Below are 21,973 nucleotides of genomic sequence, written 5' to 3'. Positions count from 1 at the left end.
AACAATAAAATACCTAATTGCACATAGTTTCTTTTAGTCTGGGTAGACAACGAGGAAGATAGGAGATGGTGGTGGAGGGTGCAATTTTAAGGATTGAGATCAGGGAAAATCTCACTAAGAAGGTGACTGGTGAAGAATCGGGGGTGCATGCCTTGCTAATAGTATATACTATTATATACTAACTAATAGTATACTAATTATACTAACTAATAGTATATACTATTCCAGGAGGAGGGGAAGCAAATACACAGCCTCTGATTCCAGGTGTGGCTGATTTGTCTAAGCAATGTCAAGGATACCCACGTGGCAGGAGCAGAGTGGGATGATGAGGATGAGCCATGGGAGGCCAAATGGTATAACGCTTTGTCGATGGGTCTAACACTTTGGGTTCTATCTTGAGTGACATGGGAAGTCACTGTAGACTTTTTGAGCAGAGGAATGACCTGACTTGACTTGCCTTTTTTTCAAGCATGTTAATATTGACAATCATAAGAAGTTTTCATAATGCTTGATATGGGCTATGTACTGTTTGAAGCACTTTATACGTAGTCAAGTCATTTAATTTTCACAACTCTTTGAAGAAAATAATGTTAATAAACCCATTTTACAGAATAGGGGACCGAGGCACAGAAAGTGTAAGTAACTTGCCTGAGATCATATATTTTCAAAGTGGCGGAGGTAGTTAGGCTCGATAGTAACCATCATACTCTTCTGAAAATCATCCTGAATTCTGCATTGCGAACATTGCCTTTCACTTAGGGAACAGCTAAATACAAATAAATGTTTGCTAAATTTACTTGGCATTTTATTGCTGAATCTAGGCTTCTAAAATTAGCCTGATCTGAAATATGACATTTAGTCATAAATGTAGGAAGGAAATGGCCATGCAGATGAAAAAAAATCCACGCTCAATGTATCTTTGTCAGCACCATGGAGAAAACTTCATCTTAGTGGCAGGAAAAACTAGGCTTTTATGAGCAATTTAAATACTGTCCTTAATAATGAATATGAAAAATGATGCTATGACAATAAATCAGGGTAAGGAATTTAAGGGGATGCTGTTTTCAATAAAGCATCTCTTTGATATTGTTGCACTGAGCAAAGGCATGTTGAAAGTGAAGGAGTGAGCCATGTGGGGATAGGGAGGAAGAGCACTTCTGGCTGAGCGAAGAACATGTGCAAAGGACCGCAAAGAGGCAGCAATGTGGCTGGAGTGTAGGGAGCGAGAAAGCAAAAGTTGGGCGTGAGGTCGGCGGGCCAGAGGACACTCCTGTGAGGCAGAGTAAGGACTTCAGCTTTACTGGGAATAATACCTTGTTATTAGCAAGGAGACTTTATCTGACTTGTGTTTTAAAATGGTCACTGGGGCGCCTGGGTGGCGCAGTCGGTTAAGCGTCCGACTTCAGCCAGGTCACGATCTCGCGGTCCGTGAGTTCGAGCCCCGCGTCGGGCTCTGGGCTGATGGCTCGGAGCCTGGAGCCTGCTTCCGATTCTGTGTCTCCCTCTCTCTCTGCCCCTCCCCCGTTCATGCTCTGTCTCTCTCTCTGTCCCAAAAATAAATAAACGTTGAAAAAAAAATAAAGTTAAAATGGTCACTACACAGTTGCATGAGAGTGGAAGCAGAGACCATTAAGGAGTCTAGATGAGAGAGCTTCCAGATTGGGTAGTTGAGACACACTGGATTCTGTATATACACTGAGTAAAAGATTTTCTGATGATGTGAATGTACTGTGTACAAAAAAGAATAATTAAGAATGGTTTCATATTTTGATAATTATATATGATACCATGATTATGACATATCATTATTATCAGAGCTGAAATTAATCAACAATAAGGTCAAGTTTAGAGTCCTAATCAACTTTTAACAATTGAATTCATTTTTATTTTCTGTTAATGAAAAGCACATACTTACAATAGTGGAGATGGTTTAAGTTAAGACACAGGCTTCTTGGCAGAAATATGTGTAAATTTTACTCTCACAGTATTAAGTGGCTCCAAAATAAATCTTTGCTTGATTCAAACTACGCAGACGCCTATGCTAGTTGAATGTGCTATGGAAAGACCAAAGATTAAGTGTATATGGAAATATACTTGGTCCTCATCAGTAGCCATGCCAAGTCACATGAAACAGACATTTTAGGAAGGCTCCTGCAACTTTTTAGGTACTTTATTTTATGGATGTAGTCCTAGACACTTCTGCAATATTAATCTAGCGTTTTTCATTTGGAAAAAAATATATAAAGCAGAGTGTTTTGCAAAATCCAAATGACGTTCACTTAGTGGTTTATGTTAGCACCAGATAGTGTTAATAAAACCCACCATTTTATAGTAAGATTAGGGTATATATGTTTCCACAGAGCTGGCCATGTCTACCCCCTAAGCCTGTCATCGCTGCCCTGAATTAGCTGGAGCAGTAGCTTCAGAGTGAATTGAGACTCTCATTCCACACATGCGTTGACTATGCTTTCTTTCAGTGTTCCCACTTCCTGCCAACCCTGGAAAGAAGGAGAGATATTGTGTCTCAGTTTTGGATCCTGCCCACAGTAGTGATCTATAACTGTCTTGAAATTAAAGTGGAAAAAGAAAACGAAAGCACTTGAAATAAATGTGAATAAAGACAGAGAAGCACATTGTGTTTTACAATTAGAACGTTCAGTTGTTCCAGATGGAGCAGTCATTCAATAAGTAGACATACCCTTTTACAGTTCATCTCAGGGGATCTCTAGAGCAAAAACAGAACAAAAAAATTAAGTGGAATTCCTTTTGGAAGAAAACATTTACGTACATAGAAACTATTACTTACCTCATGTCCCACCCCTGATCTCTATCACATATACTCATCAGGACATGGTGAGATTAAGCTTTTGTTGCAACAACACAAAGTGTAGCAAAGGATGGGCACTTCCTTATCAGCATAGACAGCCACCCCTGGTGTGCATTTTATACCACTTGTACCCTTTTTAGTATCTAGCACTATTCTGGGTGAACAGTAAGTCGTCACCTGTTAACTGATTAATAAATGAGCCTACTTTTTGTACATTTTCAGCTCACTTTCACAATTTAAAATACATTGTATTTTATTTTTTTTAATTTTTTTTCAATGTTTATTTATTTTTGGGACAGAGAGAGAGCATGAACAGGGGAGGGGCAGAGAGAGAGGGAGACACAGAATCGGAAACAGGCTCCAGGCTCCGAGCCATCAGCCCAGAGCCCGACGCGGGGCTCGAACTCACGGACCGCGAGATTGTGACCTGGCTGAAGTCGGACGCTTAACCGACTGCGCCACCCAGGCGCCCCAATACATTGTATTTTAAAATGAGTAATGGTGTGGCAACAATATCTTTGAAGCTTACAAAAGAATTGGCTTTTTTAGGTGGCATCGGGTCGCAATTAGCGTGGAGAAGAAGACTGTGACAATGATTGTCGATTGTAAGAAGAAAACCACAAAACCACTTGATAGAAGTGAGAGAGCAATCGTTGACACCAATGGAATCACGGTTTTTGGAACCAGGATTTTGGATGAAGAAGTTTTTGAGGTACAAATAAATCAAACGTTATTTGAAGCTGAATATTATTAAATCAGATGAATTGAGCTAATAACTATAACAATCAATATATGCTATAAAGCAAAGTTGAAAACGAAAGGATGACCTACTTTCTTCCCCTGTGGGTATAGTGGTGATGTTTTCTATTGTTCCCCAAGAGAATGAGTACACAATGATGGCTGTAACGACTGGGAAACATTACAGAGATTGGTTGATTTGAACACAGGCATGCTTTTCTCTTGGGAAGGGCAAATGGCTTTACTTTTGGTACTTTGTATTATTTTCCTTGGAGAAAAGAACATTTTCTTTGCTTCCTTCTCTGGGAGATTAATTTAAGGAAATGTACAAGTCAGGTATTTTGCTTTTCTCTGTTCTTCTAATGTTTCTAAGGTATAAAATAGAGACCATATTGCAAAAGCTGAACTTAGGTCTTTAAAACCACTTTTTAAATAATGTCAAGGTCATAGTAAAAAGTTTTCTTCCAATTATATTTCACCAATTATGGTAATTACATTCTTTCTTTTAATTCTTCAATCATTGGATCTGGTAATGCATGCTTTAATTTTCATTGAGTCAATTATTAACATAACAAACAGACTGAGTCCTCTGATCATTGTTTTTATCCAGTTTCTGAGTAATTTATTTTTCAAAGTGTAATAAAGTAAACTTATGTGATATATAACAGATTAATAGACAAGGTTTACACAGAAGATTTTCTGTATTTGGATATACACACAGACAATGTGTATGTTCATAGAAAGAACAACATACATTCCGAGTGTCAGTAGAATGTTGCATTCCTGTACTTCTATACATAACCTATGGCATAATTTTAAATATAATTAACATTTGTGACACTTTCAGGTTAATTGAGATTCTGTTTGTTTCTGATTTTTCTCTACTTGTAGGTACCTAAGCCTTTGACTCCAAACAAAATGTTTCAACACATTATATCATGCTAAATTAAATGATAAACTTATTCAGGCAATATATAATAATATAGTCTCAGATCTTCCAATATCATCTATTGATTGCATACAAATGATAATGAATATTTATTTATTAGATGAATATTATAAACAAATTAACTTAATTTCTAGTCTCGCAAAGTTCTATTTTGAAATTAAACTACCTATGAACATCAGTTTCACAGGCTAAATTTATTTTTGTAATACACACAACCTTATTTTCCAGGAACATAAATGAGTAATACGGACAAAGTATATCAGTGGATGGTTTCATTTCATATATTAGTTTAGTCTATTGTTATACATAGTTACAGAGTCTATGAAACTTAAAGCAATGGAAATTAAGAGTAAATTTTGTTCATGATAAGTGATAAGAATATACACAGAAATACAAAAGAGGGGTGCCTGGGTAGCTCAGTTGGTTAAGCGTTTGACTCTTGATTTCGGCTCAGGTCATGATCTCACATTTTGTGAATTCGAGCTCCACATTGGGCTCTGCGCTGACAGTGCAGAGCCTACTTGGGATTCTCTCTCTCTCCCTCTTCTCTGCCTCTCCCCTGCTCTCTCTCTCTCTCTCTCTCTCAAATAAAAAAGTAAATAAATTTTAAAAAATTTAAAAAAAGAAATACAGAAGAGAAAAAACATAAATATGTTATATAAATAAGAATATAAATAAAAGATGTATGTTAATACATATCAGTTATTAATATTCTCAAAATTTACTGCCCTGAAAGATATTTGTTATATGTACATGTTGATTACGTCTCTTTTTCATACAGCTCTTCCCCTCTTACTCCTGAATCCCCACATACAGACTATACACCCCTTTCTTTGCCATACACTACATTCATACTCACTGGGGTCCAGTTTAGTTTTTGAATTAGGATTTTAGGCATAATATGTTCTTTTTTTCAAAATAAATCATTGAACCTGATGTTGCATCTTTTAAAATATGTAATAATAGCCTCTGTGTTTCATAAGCTGATTACAGTATCAACTCCTAAAATACATGAAAATGATTTCCGTGAAATATTTCCATATGTTTTCACTACTTCTAACCAAACTACCTCTGGTCAAGAGGGCCTCTAGTAAATTACCAAAGACAGATGTACTAGAAGCAAAGATTATTATATATTCTTTGATTAATTCTTAATTTTCTAATCCATAATCCACAATCTAAATCCTGGAGTAACTCCAGCTGTTTATTTGGAGAAACTGCTAAACTACTAAGAAGAATAATTTTTAAAACACTCATTATTGAATTCTTTAGGCGTGTGATAGTGAGTAGTGAAAATAAGTTTATTATGCAGCTTTGCATCTTGGAGTTTCGTGAAACACTGTGAAGCTTTAAAAAGAATATTTATTTAAAATATCAAATATAAGAAGATGTGGTATATATACATACAATGGAGTATTACTTTCAATCAAAAAGAATGAAATCTTGCCATTTGCAACTCTGTGGATGGAACTAGAGGGTATTATGCTAAGCAAAATTAGTCAGAGAAAGACAAATATCATATGACTTCACTCATATGTGGAATTTAAGATACAAAACAGATGAACATAAGGGAAGGGAAGCAAAAGTAATATAAAAACAGGGAGGAAGACAAAACCTAAGAGACTCTTAAATATGGAGAACAGAGGGTTACTGGAGGGGTTGTGGGAGGGGGGTTGGGCTAAATGGGTAAGGAGCATTAAGGAATCTACTCCTGAAATCATTGTTGTACTATATGCTAACTAACTTGGATATAAAATATAAAAAAAATAAATTATAGAAAGTAAAATAAATTAAAATAAATAAAATATCTAGTATAAAAATATAAAAATAACTTTTATTTCATATGAAGTACAATTAGTTTTGAAAAAGTAAATAAATGCAGATACTTCACTATAAGGTTTATCATTATCACTATATCCAAAGTCATTATACATAAAATTCAACTTTTGTTTCCTAAATTGTGTTATTGTGTGGGTATATAAATTTCAAAAGCAATTTAATCTTCCCCACTTGAAAAAAGAATATGAAGAAAAGAAGTAATTCAAACACAGATTTTTAAATCAGAATAAAACTTTCTGACTCCTTTTATGAAATTAGTTCGTCTTATCTGAATATGATGTTAATATATCATTCTCTAAAAATTTACTCAAATACTTTTATTTTCATTTTGTTTTACATTATGGTATCTGTCTAGACTTTTGAATCTCTACCACTGAATGTGTAGAAGTTAAACTAAAACAATAAGAGATGGGAATGGTACCATGTATGCATATTCTAGTGTTTGATAAACAGTTGTATTGGTGAGATGATATAAAAACATCCGTGAGTTATTATTCTGAAAACTGGAAATGTCATTTCTTTGGAAACAGTATCATTCCAATTTAGATGCAAATTTGTTTATTATATAATTTCATCTCTATCATCCCTACATTACCCTACATTTATGGAATTGTACTGGTATGGAAAAAATGCTAAACATGGCCTTACTTGAACTGCAATCCGAAGATACTTAAGAATTCAACATTAAACAGATAAAAGCAAACCCGATTTTTTTTAAAGTATGACGAATTAGTTTACATGGAAATGCCAAAATGAATATATAGAGTCATCATTCAGATTATATAATTTCAGCATAGTGGAGTGATTATAAAAATTGACTATGGAATCAGAAAAATCTGATTTTGAATCTCACAATAGCTTAATTATATTTCTCTATCTAATTACTTTATGTAAATTTTAATTTCTTATTCTTCAAATGGGAATAGTAATGTAATCTGTCTATAAGTATATATTTTAAAAAATGAGCTCATGTATGTAAAGTACTTAAAATACTAGTATTAATTATACATGTATATGGTTGTATATTATGTACATATGGGTAACTTAATTATGTATTACTATGTAGTTTTCTTAATAATAATGTATTAATTACTTATATTTAAAATCATCTTACAACTATGACATGTCAAACATTCTTTTAAGGTTATTTATTTCTTTTGAGAGAAAGCAAGCTTGAGTGGGGAAGGGGTAGAGAGAGAGAGGAGGAGAGAGAGAATCTCAAGCAGGCTCTGCACCATCAAGAGTTCGATGTGGGGCTCAAACCCACGAACTGTGAGATGATGACCTGAGCCAGAATCAAGAGTTCAACGCTTAACTGACTGAGCCATTCAGCACCCCAACATGTCAAATATTCTTATACATTTTTGATAGGGGTGAGCAACAGTGACCCATATATCAGTCAAAGGTTTTAAGTGGTCTTTTTGTCTTGTAAATGAAGTACTTGAGTAGGTCCTGGGTTACTGCTTGTTTACAAGCTGTCCTGCGGGGATTAGATAAATTTTCCCTCCTGAAACAGGTAGCATCTAGGTATAGACCTTAGCAAGCAAAACGTGGTCTGGGTAGATGAATACTTTCAAACAGACATAAAATATCCAGCCAACCCTAATCCACACCTTTTGGGGTTTTGTTTTGTTTTGTTTTGTTTGTTTTGTTTTTTCTTAGCTTGATAATACACTTCAAAGATGTGTGGAAAGCTGAATTAGAAAAATAACTACATTGCCTGTATTCACTATCAATAAAATTACTTTTGTAGTCTTTTTTTATTTTTAATTTTTTTAAATGTTTATTTTTGAGAGAGAGAGACAGAGTGCAAGGGGGGACGGAAGGGCCAGAGGCAGAGGGAGACGCAGAATCCAAAGCAGGCTCCAGGCGCTGAGCTGTCAGCACAGAGCCCAACACGTGGCTCCAAGTGATGAACTGTGAGATCGTGACCTGAGCCAAAGTTGGATGCTTAACTGACTGAGCCACCCAGGCGCCCCTACTTTTGTAGTCTTTTAAACAGGAGTTTTCTTCACTAAATATCAAATTATAGCCATTATAACTCAAGTTTTCAAAGCATTGCTATTTCAATCTTTTTTCTTTTTTAATGATCAAAGCAGGTTATTACAAGTCTTTTTTGTTTTTAATAGTCTTCTATCTTTGGGCAGACTATTTCTTTTGAAGCAATGAGAAGAATATAATGACAATTTAAGTGGAAAAACTTGTTGATGAAATTTTTCATTTTTTCAAACTTCTCAGAAAAGATTTTAGCATTCAGTTTTCTTGGGAGAAATCAATGAATGATAATTTATATAAGCTACACAATTTCAGTGGTTTTATGAGGCCAGAAAACCTACCTTAAAATAATAATAGCCATCTCAAATATTCCAGTAAGAGTTTGATTACTGCTTTATGATGCCTGTGTATCTTTTTACTACATATATTTTCCAATATATATGCTTTTTAAAAACTTATGTCGGGGGGTGTCTGGGTGGCTCAGTCAGTTAAGTGTACTACTCTTGATTTCTGAGTTCAAGCCCAGCATCAGGCTTTGTGCTGACAGCGTGGGGCCTGCTTGGGATTCTCTGAATCCCTCTCTCTCTCTGACTCTCTCAAAAATAAACAAACATTAAAAAAAAAAACCCAAAATTAAATTAAGTTTCATTAAAAAAATTACGTTGGTAGACATGGTTTTCCTATAGAGTGACATAACAGGATGAGGTAGCTTTCCTATTTGTCTACCTTTCCCAGTATATATACATTTAGCTCATTGCATCTGAGATTTTTAAACTCTATTTATTGAGATATAACTGAAGTAGAATCAACCGCAAATATTAAAAGTGTACATTTGATCATGGTCTACATTTACACCTCCCATGAAACCATCATAATCAAGAAAATAAACATGGCCATCACACCCAAAAGTTTCCTCCTGCACTTTTATAATCCATCTCTTCTCCTCCCCTAACCCCAGGCAATCACTAATTTGCTTTTTTATCACTATAGCTTATTAATTTTTCTGACATTTTCATAAACAGAATGATACTGAGTATACTGTCTTTAGCTTGGCTTTTATCACTCAGCATAATGTCTTGGAGGCTTATCCATGTATCATATATCTCATTTTTTTTTTGCCTTTTTAAAAATTGCTGAGCAGTATTACAGTGTATGAATAAACCACAGTTTGTTCATGCATTCATCCTGTTGGTGGGCATTTGGATCATTTCCCGATTTTGGCTTCTACATATAAAGCTGCCATGAACATTCATGTACAAATTTTGTGTGGGCATTTTTTTTTGTCTTTAAAAAAAAATTTTTTTTAATGTTTATTTCTGAGACAGAGAGAGAGAGACAGAGCATGAGTGGGGGAGGGGCAGAGAGAAAGGGAGACACAGAATCCGAAGCAGTCTCCAGGCTCTGAGCTGTCAGCACAGAGCCTGACTCGAGCCTCGAACTCACAGACCACAAGATCAGGACCTGAGCTGAAGTTGGTCGCTCAACCGACTGAGCCACCCAGGCGCCCCTGTTCGCCTAACTTGAATACCTAGAAATGGAATTCTGGGTTATTTGGTAGGTGCATATTTACTTTTCAAAAACCAGAGAAAGTGTTGAACTGCATTTCAAAGTGTCATTAATCATTTTACATTCCCTCCCACAGTGAATGAAAGTTCCAGTTGTTCTGTATCCTTGCCAACCTTTGATATGGTTATTCTTTTAGATTTTAGCCATTCCCAGTGGTTGTGTAGTAGTATTCATTGTGGTATTAATTTATATTTCCCCTATAACTGATAATGTCAAGCACTTTTTAGGTTTTCATTGGCAATTTCTGCATCTTTGTGAAGTGTCTTTTGCCCATTAAAAAGTGCTGCTATATTTTGATTATGGACTGTTATTTATTTTTTTATAAACCCTTAATAGTTTGTTTGATAGAGATTTGCAAATACTTTTCTAGCATATGTCTTACCTTTTTATTTCATTAATAGTGCGTTTTAATTTAAAGAGTGAATGCTTTTCATTTTTATAAAGTTTAATTTGTCAATTTTGTGGTTATGTTTTACATGTTTTGTGTTCTAAGAGATCTTTACATTTTTTTTTAATATTTATTATTTGTGAGAGAGAGAGAGAGAGAACGAGCAGGGGAGGGGCAGAGAAAGAGGGAGACCCAGAATCTGAAGCAGGCTCCAAGCTCTGAATTGTCAGCACAGAGCCCAACGCGGGGGCTCGAACTCACAGACCACAAGATCATGACCTGAGCTGAAGTCTGCTGCTTAACCGACTGAGCCACCCAGGTGCCCTATTCTAAGAGATCTTTATCTACAGCAAGATAATAAGAATTTTCTCCTGCTATCAAACATACTGTAGTGTTAGGTTTTACACGAAAGTCATGCCTCATTCTGAGTTAATATTTGTGTATGATGTGAGGTAAAGGCCAATGTTGATTGTAGACAAGGATATCCAGTTCATCCTTTATAAAAAATACTTTCCTTTCATTCATTGGATTGCCTTGGCTTCTATGTCAGAAATCATATGTAGTAATACATATGAGTAGATTTATTACTGAACTATTTATTATCCTATTCCATTGATTTGTCTATCTTTTCACTAACGCCAAACTATCTTGATTACTATAGTCTGATATAAAGTTTTGATATTAGGTGAGGTAACTGCTCTTACTTTTTATCCTTTATGCGTGTTGCTTTAGTAGTTTTAGGTTATTTACATTCTATATAAATTTTGGAATAAGCTTGTTGAATTCTAAAATAAAATTGGGTTTTTAGTTAAATAAAATTTGGTTTTAATTGGAATTTCATTTAAGCTATAGATCAAAATGAAGAGAATCAAACTAACAAACATTAAGTTTTCCATTTCCTGAATATGGTATAATTTTCCATTTATCTTGTTCTTCTTTAATTCCACTCACAATGTTTTCTAGTTTTCAGTGTAGATGTCTGTTTTCCTCTGAAAATAAACATGATATGATCTCATTCCACGTAGATTTGTTGACAATTATTTTATGACCCAGCATGTAGTCTATCTTGGTGAATGGAGCACATGCCCTTAAAAAGAAAGTGTGTCCTGAAACTTTTGGATTGAGTGTTTTATACTTGTAATAGATATTTTAAAGTCTATAAAGAGTTTTCACATCTGGGTTATATGAGTTGGCATATATTATCTGAGTTGGAATAATGGAAATTATTCATTAATACACTTTGGTTTTTAGAGTTGTTATAGGTTCAGAGCAAAACTGACCAGAACTTAGAGGGTTTCCGTATATCCTTGTGCATGTGCATGAGTGTGCACACACATGCATACCCAGCCTCTTCTACTATTAACATCCCCACCAAACCAATACATTTGTTGCAATGTGTGAACCTGCACCGACATATCATTATCAACCAAAGTCAATAGTTTATATTAGGGATCACCCTTGGTGTTGTACATTCTATAGATCTTGGCTAATGTATCATGACATGTATTCACCAATGCAGTATCTTATGAAATATTTTCATGCCCCCCAAATCTTCTGTGCTCTCCTATTCATCCCTCCTTCTCTTCTAAATCCTGACAACCACGAATCTTTTTAAAGTTTCCATAGTTTTGCCTTTTCCAAAATGTCATAAAGATGGAATCATACAGTTGTAGTCTTTTCAGGTTGACTTCTTTCACTTAATAGTGTGCATTTGTGTTTCCTCTATATACTTCATGGCATGATAGCTCATTTCTTTTTAGTGCTCATCAGTATTCTGTTGTCTGAATGTTACACAATTTATTTATCCATTCATCTACTGAAGCATATCTTGGTTGCTTTCAAGTTTTTGATAATTATGAATAAAGCTTCTATAAACATGTATATGCAGTTTTTAGTGCAGACATGGTTTTCAACTCCATTGGGTAAATGCCAAAAAGTATGATTGCTGATACAGTAAGAATATGTTTACTTTTGTAAACAACTGCCACACTGTCTTCCAGAAGAGCTATGCCATTTTGCATTCCCAGCAGCAGTGAATGAAAATTCCTGTTGTTCAACATTTGGATATTGGCCATTAAAATAGGCATGAGGAGGCTCCTGAGTGGCTTAGTTGGTTAAGCATCTGACTTCAGCTCAGGTCATAATCTCGTGGTTCATGAGTTTGAGCCCTGCAATGGGCTCTGTGTTAATAGGTCAGAGCCTGGAGCCTGCTTTAGTTTCTGTGTCTCTGTCTCTCTGCCCTTCCCCTGCTCATACTCTGTCTCTCAAAATTGAATAAACATTTAAAATTTTTTTTTAAAAATGCATGTGGTAGTATGTCATTGTTTTAGTCTACATTTCCCTGATGACATGTTGAACATCTTTTCATATGCTTACATGTAATCTGTGTGTCTTGTTTGGTAAGTTGTCTGTTAAGGTCTTCTTCCCATTATTTATTTATTTATTTATTTATTTATTTATTTATTTATTTTAGTTTTGTTTTGTTTTTTACAAATATAAAGGACATTTATTTCTTTACAGAAAATGAGATTATTCTATATGCATTGTTCTGCAACTTGCTTTTATCACTTAATAAAATATCGTGGATAGTAGTGTAACCTTTTTTTTTAATGTTTTATTTTTTATTTTTTAAAATTTACATCCAAATTAGTTAGCATATAGTGCAACAATGATTTCAGGAGTAGATTCCTTAGTGCTCCTTACACATTTAGCCCATTCCCCCGCCCCCCGCAGCCCCTCCAGTAACCCTCAGTTTGTTTTCCATATTTATGAGTTGCTTCTGTTTTGTCCCTCTCCCTGTTTTTATATCATTTTTGTTTACCTTCCCTTATGTTCATTTGTTTTGTCTCTTATAGTCCTCATATGAGTGAAGTCATATGATTTTTGTCTTTCTGTGACTGACTAATTTCACTTAGCATAATACCCTCCAGTTCCATCCACGTAGTTGCAAATGGCAAGATTTCATTCTTTTTGATTGCCAAGTAATACTCCATTGTATATATATACCACACCTTCTTTATCCATTCATCCATCGATGGACATTTGGGCTCTTTCCATACTTTGGCTATTGTTGATATGCTGCTATAAACATGAGGGTGCATGTGTCCCTTTGAAACAGCACACCTGTATCCCTTGGATAAATGCCTAGTAGTACCATTGCTGGGTTGTAGGGTAGTTCTATTTTTAGTTTTTTGAGGAACCTCCGTACTGTTTTCCAGAGTGGCTGCACCAGCTTGCATTCCCACCAACAATGCAAAAGAGATCCTCTTTCTCTGCATCCTTGCCAACGTCTGTTGTTGCCTGAGTTGTTCATGTTAGTCATTCTGACAGGTGTAAGGTGGTATCTCATTGTGGTTTTGATTTGTATTTGCCTGATGATGAGTGATGTGGAGCATTATTTCATGTGTCAGATGGCAATCTTCTTTGGAGAAGTGTCTATTCATGTCTTTTGCCCATTTCTTCCCTGGATTATTTGTTTTTTGGATATTGAGTTTGATAGGTTCTTTATAGATTTTGGATACTAACCCTTTATCTGATATGTCATTTGTAAATATCTTCTCCCATTTTGTTGGTGGCCTTTTAGTTTTGCTGATTGTTTCCTTTGCTGTGCAGAAGCTTTTTATTTTGTTGAGGTCCCAGTAGTTCATTTTTGCTTTTGTTTCCCTTGCCTACGGAGACGTGTTGAGTAAGAAGTTGCTATGGCCAAGGTCAAGAAGTTTTTGCCTGCTTTCTCCTTTAGGATTTTGATGGCTTCCTGTATTACATTGAGGTCTTTCATCCATTTTGAGTTTATTTTTGTGTACAATGTAAGAAAGTGGTCCAGGTTCATTCTTCTGCATGTCGCTGTCCAGTTTTCCCAGCACCACTTGCTGAAGAGACTGTCTTTATTCCATTGGATATTCTTTCCTGCTTTGTCCAAGATTAGTTGGCCATATGTTTGTGGGTCAATTTCTGGGTTCTCTACTCTGTTCCATTTATCTGAGTGTTCTTGTGCCAGTACCATACAGTTTTGATTACAGCTTTCTAGTACAGCTTGAAGTCTGGGATTGTGATGCCTCCGGCTTTGGTTTTCTTTTTCAAGATTGCTTTGGCTATTCGGATATTTTCTGGTTCCACACAAATTTTAGGATTATTTGTTCTAGCTCAGTGAAGAATGCTGGTGTTATTTTGATAGGGATTGCATTGAATATGTAGATTGCTTTGGGTAGTATCAACATTTTAACAATATTTGTTATTCCTATCCAGGAGCATGGAATCTTTTTCCATTTTTTTGTGTCTTCTTCAATTTCTTTCATAAGCTGTCTATAGTTTCCAACATATAGATTTTCCACCTCTTTGGTTAGATTTATTCCTAGGTATTTTATGGTTATTTTGTGCAACTGTAAATGTGATCGATTCCTTGGTTTCTCTTTCTGTTGCTTCACTGTTGGTGTATAGGAATGCAACCGATTTCTGTGCATTGATTTTATATCCTGCAACATTGCTGAATTCATGAATCAATTCTAGCCGTTTTTTGTGGAATCTTTTGGGTTTTCCATATAGAGTATCCTGTCATCTGCGAAGAGTGAAAGTTTGACCTCCTCCTGGCTGATTTGGATGCCTTTTATTTCTTTGTGTTGTCTGATTGCAAAGGCTAAGACTTCCAATACTATGTTGAATAACAGCAGCCAGAGTGGACATCCTTGACTTGTTCCTGACCTTAGGGGGAAAGCTGTCAGTTTTTCCCCATTAAGGATGATATCAGTGTTGGGTCGTTCATATATGACTTTCATGATCTCAATAGTATGTTCCTTCTATCCCTCCTTTCTTGAGGGTTTTTATCAAGAAAGGATGCTGTATTTTGTCAGATGCTTTCTCTGCATCTATTGAGAGGATCCTATGGTTCTTGTCCTTTCTTTTATTGATGCGATGAATCACGCTAATTGTTTTGTGGATATTGAACCAGCCCTGCATCCCAGGTATAAATCCCACTTGGTCGTGGTGAATAAGATTTTTTAATATATTGTTGGATCCAGTTGGCTAATATCTTGTTGAGGATTTTTGCTTCCATGTTAATCAGGGAAATTGGTCTATAGTTCTCCTTTTTAGTAGGGTCTCTGTCTGGTTTTGGAATCAAGGTAATGCTGGCTTCATAGAAAGAGTTTGGAAGTTTTCCTTCCATTTCTATTTTTTGGAACACCTTCAAGAGAATAGGTGTTAACTCTTCCTTAAATGTTTTTTGGAATTCCCTTGGAAAGCCATCTCGCCCTGGACTCTTGTTTTTTGGGAGTTTTTTGATTACTAATTCGATTTCCTTACTGGTTATTGGTCTGTTCAAATTTTGTATTTCTTCCTGTTTTAGTTTTGGTAGTGTACATGTTTCTAGGAATTTGTCCATTTCTTCCAGATTGCCCATTTTATTGGCATATAATTGCTCATAATTGTCTTTATTATTGTTTGTATTTCTACTGTGTTGGTTGTGATCTCTCTTCTTTTATTCTTGATTTTATTTATTTGGGTGCTTTCCTTTTTGTTTTTGATCAGACTGGCTAATGCTTTATCAATTTTGTTAATTCTTTCAAAGAACCGCTTCTGGCTTCATTGCTCTATTCTACTGTTTTTTGTTTTTTGTTTTTTGGTTTTGATAGCATTAATTTCTGCTCTAATCTTTATTATGTCCTGTCTTCTGCTGGGTTTTGGTTTTATTTGCTGTTCTTTTTCCAGCTCTTTAAGGTGTAAGGTTAGGTTGTGTATCTGAGCTCTATCTTCCTTTTTTAGGAAGGCCTCGATTGCTATATACTTTCCTCTTATGACTGCCTTTGCTGCATCCCAGAGGTTTTCGGTTGTGGTGTTATCATTTTCATTGACTTCCATGTACCTTTTAAATTCCTCTTTAACTGCTTAGTTAGTCCATTCATTCTTTAGTAGGATGTTCTTCAGTCTCCCAAGTATTTGTTACCTTTCCAAATTTTTTCTGTGGTTGATTTTAAGTTTCATAGTGTTGTGGTCTGAAAATATGCATGGTATGATCTCGCTCTTTTTGTACTTACTGTGGGCTAATTTGTGTCCCAGTATATGGTCTATTCTGGAGAATGTTCCATGTGCACTGGAGAAGAATGTATATTCTGCTGCTTTGGGATGAAATGTTCTGAATATATCTGTTAAGTCCATCTGGTCCAGTGTGTCATTCAAAGCCATTGTTTCTTTGATGATTTTTTATTTAGGTGATCTGTCCATTTCTTTGAGTGGGGTGTTGAAGTCTCCTACTATGATGATATTACTATTGATGGATTTCTTTTTGTTTGTGATTAACTGATTTATATATTTGGGTTTTGCCACATTTGGTGCGTAAATGTTTACAATTGTTAGGTCTTCTTGGTGGATAGACCCCTTGATTATGATATAATGCCTTTCTGCATCTCTCAATACAGTCTTTATTTTAAAGTCTAGATTGTCTGATATAAGTATGGCTATTCCGGCTTTCTTTTCTTGACCATTAGCATGATGGATGGTTCTCCATCCCCTTATTTTCAATCTGCAGGTGTCTTTAGGTCTAAAGTGGGTCTCTTGTAAACAGCATATAGATGGATTTTATTTTCTTATCCATTCTGTTACCCTATGTCTTTTGATTGGAGTATTGAGTCCATTGATGTTTAGAGTACTGAAAGATACGAATTTATTGCCATTATGATGCTTGTAGAGTTGGAGTTTCTGGTGGTGTTCTCTGGTCCTTTCTAGTCTTTGTTGCTTTTGGTATTTGTATATATATACACACATATATACACACACACACATATATACATGTACACACACACACATATATACATACATACATACATGTATATATGTGTGTGTGTGTATATATATATACATATATATACATATATACACACACACATATATATACACACATATATACGTATATATACATTTATATATGTGTGTGTATATATATATATATTTGTATATATGTATATATATGTTTGTATATATGTATATATATGTGTTTGTATATATGTATGTATGTGTGTGTGTATACATATGTTTGTATATATGTATATATATATATATATATATATATATATATATATATATGTATATGTTAATCCCCCTTAAAATTTTTTGTGGGTCTGGTTTAGTGGTCACAAAATCCTTTAATTTTTGCTTGTCTGGGAAACTTTTTATCTCTCTTTTATTTTGCATGACATCCTTGTTGGATAAACAATTCTTGGCTGCATATTTTTCTGATTCAGCACATCGAATACATCCTTCCACTCCTCTGGCCTGCCAAATTTCTGTGGATAAGTCTGCTGCAAACCTGATCTGTCTTCTCTTGTAGGTTACGGCCTTTTTTTCCCCTGGTTGCTTTCATGATTCTTTCCTTGCCTGAGTATTTTGTGAATTGGACTATGATATACCTTGTTGATTGAATCTAATGTTGATGGTCGGTTTTTATTGAATCTAATGGGGGTTCTCTGTGCTTCCTGGACTTTGATGTCTGTGTCTTTCCCCAGGTTAGGAATGTTTTCTGCTATGATTTGCTCACATAACCCTTCTACCCTTATTTCTCTCTCTTCCTCCTCTGGGACCCCTATGATTCTGATGTTGTTCTTTTTTAATGAGTCACTGATTTCTCTGATTCTTAAATCATGCTCTTTTGCCTTCATCTCCCTCTTGTTTTCTGCTTCATTATTCTCTATAAGTTTGTCCTCTATATTGCTGATTCTCTGTTCTGCCTCACCCATCCTTGCTGCCACTGCATCCATCCATGATCAGCTGTTACCAGATAAATTAAGAATAAGAAAAATAAAACTTATTATTTAAATTTTACTTATGTATTCTTCAGTACTCTTCTTTCCATTATCTACATTCAAAACTCTGACCTATATATTAAAGAAAAATATTTTTAGTAAAAATTAAAAATAAAAATGATTTTTTTCTCTTTATTGAAGAAAAAGAAAAGAAACTAAAAAGAAAAAAAAGAAATCTGTTGAAAATTGAAAGAGTGAATACACTGTAGTAGAACAAAATAAAATAATGGGAGTAAAATAGAATTTGAAAAAATTTACATCAAAGCAAAACATATAGTAAAATATTAAAGAAAAGTATTTTTAATGGAAATTGAAAGTAAAAATGAAGTTTTTTCTCTTTCTGCATTAAAATAAAAGAAATGAGAAAGAGAAAAAAGAACAAAAAAGTTAATCATTTGAAAATTTGAAAAGGTAAATACACTGAAGTAGACTAAATAAAATGATGGAAGTAAGTTAGAATTTGAAAAAAATTACACAAAAGTAACAATATAGTAAAAAAATCAAATAAAAATATATGTAATAAAAATTGAAAATAAAAATGAATTTTTTCTGTTTCTGTATTCAAGAAAAAGTAGTGTAAAAGAAAAAAAGAAAGAAAATTGAATAGATGGACCTGCCTACCGATTGAAATAGGACTTAAATTACTTCGTTCTCCCCTAGAAATCAGACTATATAGCACATTATAGTCTATAAACTAAGTAGGCGGTGAGACTTGTGTTCTTGAAGAGCAAGGTTGACCCAGTTGGACAGGGCTCAGTGTAATGGCTCCATTCTCCACTAGATGGCGCTGCCAGCCTACTGGGGTGGATTGTTGCCATGCTAGTAGGTGCGTATGCACATGCGTGGCGGCGATGAAAATGACATCACCCAGGTACCCAGTCACTAGTATCAAACTATGTTCTCCCCGATCAGCAATCGTGCACCCGTGTCTTCAGCTTTCTTCACTGTCTGTGACAAAGCCCCAGGCAGTACCTCTCTCCCTAGTTTTGTCTCAGATGCGGCTGTTTTCCCCGGCCCCTTACTTCTGAAGGACTGCGTCTTTGACCCGTTCTGCCCCTCTGTGGGAGGGTCTCACCAAGCAATGGCTGAATGTTGGCTGCACCCAGGAATGCTTGTTGGTCCCTGGTGCTGCCGGTGCCCCGAGTCAGTGGCCAGGTGCCAGCCCGCCCCAGAAAAAGTTCTCGAGATAGTGTAGCAGCAGCGTTTCAGGGGCTATGGAAAATCACAACACACATCTGGCACCAGGCTTCACCCTTAAGGACATTGTTCCAACACCAGAGAATGTGGCTGTTTTCTGGGATCTGCTGGGACCAGGTGGCTTCGGCAGTCTCTACCAAATGTCCTTCCAGTAGTGGAACTGCTTTTTCCCCGTGTGGCCCGAGAACCTCCTGGACCCCACTGTGTTCCTGGGGATTGGCCCTTCTCACCAGAGCACCGCCAGGTATGGAGCTGTGGAGTTGCAGAGTTTGCATTCCCCTTGTTTACAATCTTAATGGAATTTAAATCCTCTTCTTTCTCCCTTCTCCCTTTGTAGTTTAGTCCCTGCGGCTGTTTCCAATTTTCTACTTTCTCTCCAGCTGCTTTTGGGGAGGGGTGCTTTTCCCGTATTTCCCCGCCCCCCAGTGTCCGTGTTCTCTCCGCCTACAAAAGCAGCTCCATGCCTGCCGCCAGCTTCTCTCCCCAAGTTCACCTCTCCATGGTGTGTAACTGCTGAATTCTGTGGTTCAGGTTGTGCAGATTATTGTGTTAATCCTCCAATCATTGTTCTAGGTGTGTAGGATGGTTTAGTGTTGGTCTGGCTGTATTTCATGGATGCGAAACACACAAAAAACTTCCATGCTGTTCTGCCATCTTGGTTCCTCCCTCTTCCCATTTTTTAAAATCAGGTTGCTCTTTTTCTTATTGTTAAGTTTTACATTTGCGTGTGTGTGTGTGTGTGTGTGTGTGTGTGTGCATTTTGTATAATGGTACTTTATCAGATGTGTCTTTTGTAAATACTTTCTGTCATTCTGACTTCTCATTCTCTTGATATTGTCTTTCACAGAGGTGAAGTTTTTAATTTTAATGAAGTCCAGCTTATCAGTTATTTTTCATAATCATGCCTTTGATGTTATATCTAAAAAGGGTTCATTGTACCCAAATTCACAAAGAATTTTCTTCTGTATTATCTTCTAGGAGTTTCGGTTTTGCATTTTACATTTATACCATTGATCCATTCTGAGTTAATTTTTGTGAAGGGTATGGGGTTTGTGTTTAGATTCACTTTTTACACGTGGGTTGTCTGGTTTTCCTAGAACCATTTGTTGAATAGACTAGCTTTGCCTCATTGTATTGCCTGACTTCGTTGTCAGAGATCAGTTAACTCTACTTATGAGGGTCTCTTTCTGTTCCCTTGACATATTTGGTTATTTGCAACAATACCACACTGTCATCTTAATTATTGTCACTTCATAATAAGTCTTGAAGTAAAGTAATATTAGTTCTCCAACTTTGGTCAATACTCATTCAATATTGAATTCTCTATTTTGGGTCTTTTGTCTCTTGTTATAAACTTTAGAATCAGTTTGACAATATACACGACATAGTCCTGGGATTTTGACTCAGAGTGTTGAATCTGTATATCAATTTGGGAGAACTAACATCTTGACAATTCTGATTTTCTTATCCATGAATATAGAATATCTCTCAGGTATTTAGTTTTTCTTTGATATCTTTCATCAGAGTTTTGCCATTTTTCTCATGTAGATTTTAGACATATTTTGTTAGGTTTAACCTAAATATTTCATTTTTTAAGTGTTAATACAATGGTATTACATTTTTAATTTCAAATTCACTAGTTAATTGGTTGTATATGGAAAGCAATTGACTTCTGTATATTAACCTTATATCCTGTAATCTTGCTCTAATTACTGAATAGTTCCAGGAGTTTGTGTGTTTATTTTGGATTTTGTATGTAGACAATCATGTCATCTGTGAACAAAGATAGTTTTATTTCTTTCTTCTATATTTGTATCTTTTATTTTCCTTTCTTGTTTTATTGTATTAGCTAGGACTTCCAGTACAGTATTGAAAAGCAGTGGTGAGAGGGGACATCCTTGCCTTGTTACTGATTTTAGTGGGAAAGCTTCAAGTCTTACCAGTAAGTATGATGTTAGTTTTAGGTTTTTCATGGATTTTAAAAAATCAAATTGAATTAGTTTCCCTCTATTTCCAGTTTTCTGGGAGTTTTTTGTCGTGAATAGATGTTTGATTTTGCCAAATGCCTTTTCCTCATCTATTGCTATGATCATGTGGTTTTTCTTTTTTGGCCTATTAATGTGATTACAGTAACTTATTTTCAAATGGAGAACCAGGGGCGCCTGGGTGGCGCAGTCGGTTAAGCGTCCGACTTCAGCCAGGTCACGATCTCACGGTCCGTGAGTTCGAGCCCCGCGTCGGGCTCTGGGCTGATGGCTCAGAGCCTGGAGCCTGTTTCCGATTCTGTGTCTCCCTCTCTCTCTGCCCCTCCCCCGTTCATGCTCTGTCTCTCTCTGTCCCAAAAATAAATAAACGTTGAAAAAAAAAAGAGCCCAATTTCTCAAATGGAGAACCAGCCTTACGTACCTGGGATAAATTTCATTTGATCATAGTGTATAGTTCTTTTCATATATTGTTGGTTTATAAATTGTCGATTTGCTGATATTTTGCTGAGGATTTTTGCATCCATGTTTATGAGAGACTTTGGTCTGTAGTTTTCTTGTAATGTCTTTGTCTGACTTTGGTTTAGGAAATAGTGTCCTCATACACTGAGATAGAAGTATTCCCTCTGTTTCTGTTTTCTGAAAGAGAATGTAGAAGATTGGTATAATTGCTTGCATAAATGCTTTGTAGAATTCACCAGT

General features: G+C 35.6%; 1 protein-coding gene across 9 annotated transcripts in view; it reads left to right on the top strand.

Moving 5' to 3' along the window:
- The window catches only part of COL11A1 (collagen type XI alpha 1 chain), a 217,187-nt gene that overhangs the window by 35,184 nt on the left and 160,030 nt on the right, over positions 1-21,973 (top strand). For all 9 annotated transcript variants that reach the window (XM_086717705.1, XM_025933656.2, XM_086717706.1 and 6 more), the window contains one exon: positions 3,377-3,539. In XM_086717705.1, the coding sequence (XP_086573831.1) occupies positions 3,377-3,539 (163 nt within the window). The remainder of the gene's footprint in view (positions 1-3,376; positions 3,540-21,973) is intronic.

The sequence above is a fragment of the Puma concolor genome, chromosome C1 (assembly GCF_028749965.1).
Source record: "Puma concolor isolate L17-30 chromosome C1, mPumCon1.1.hap2, whole genome shotgun sequence".
Lineage (NCBI taxonomy): Eukaryota > Metazoa > Chordata > Mammalia > Carnivora > Felidae > Puma > Puma concolor.
Note: the sequence above shows the minus strand (reverse complement) of the source record. Positions and strands in the feature narration are given on the sequence as shown.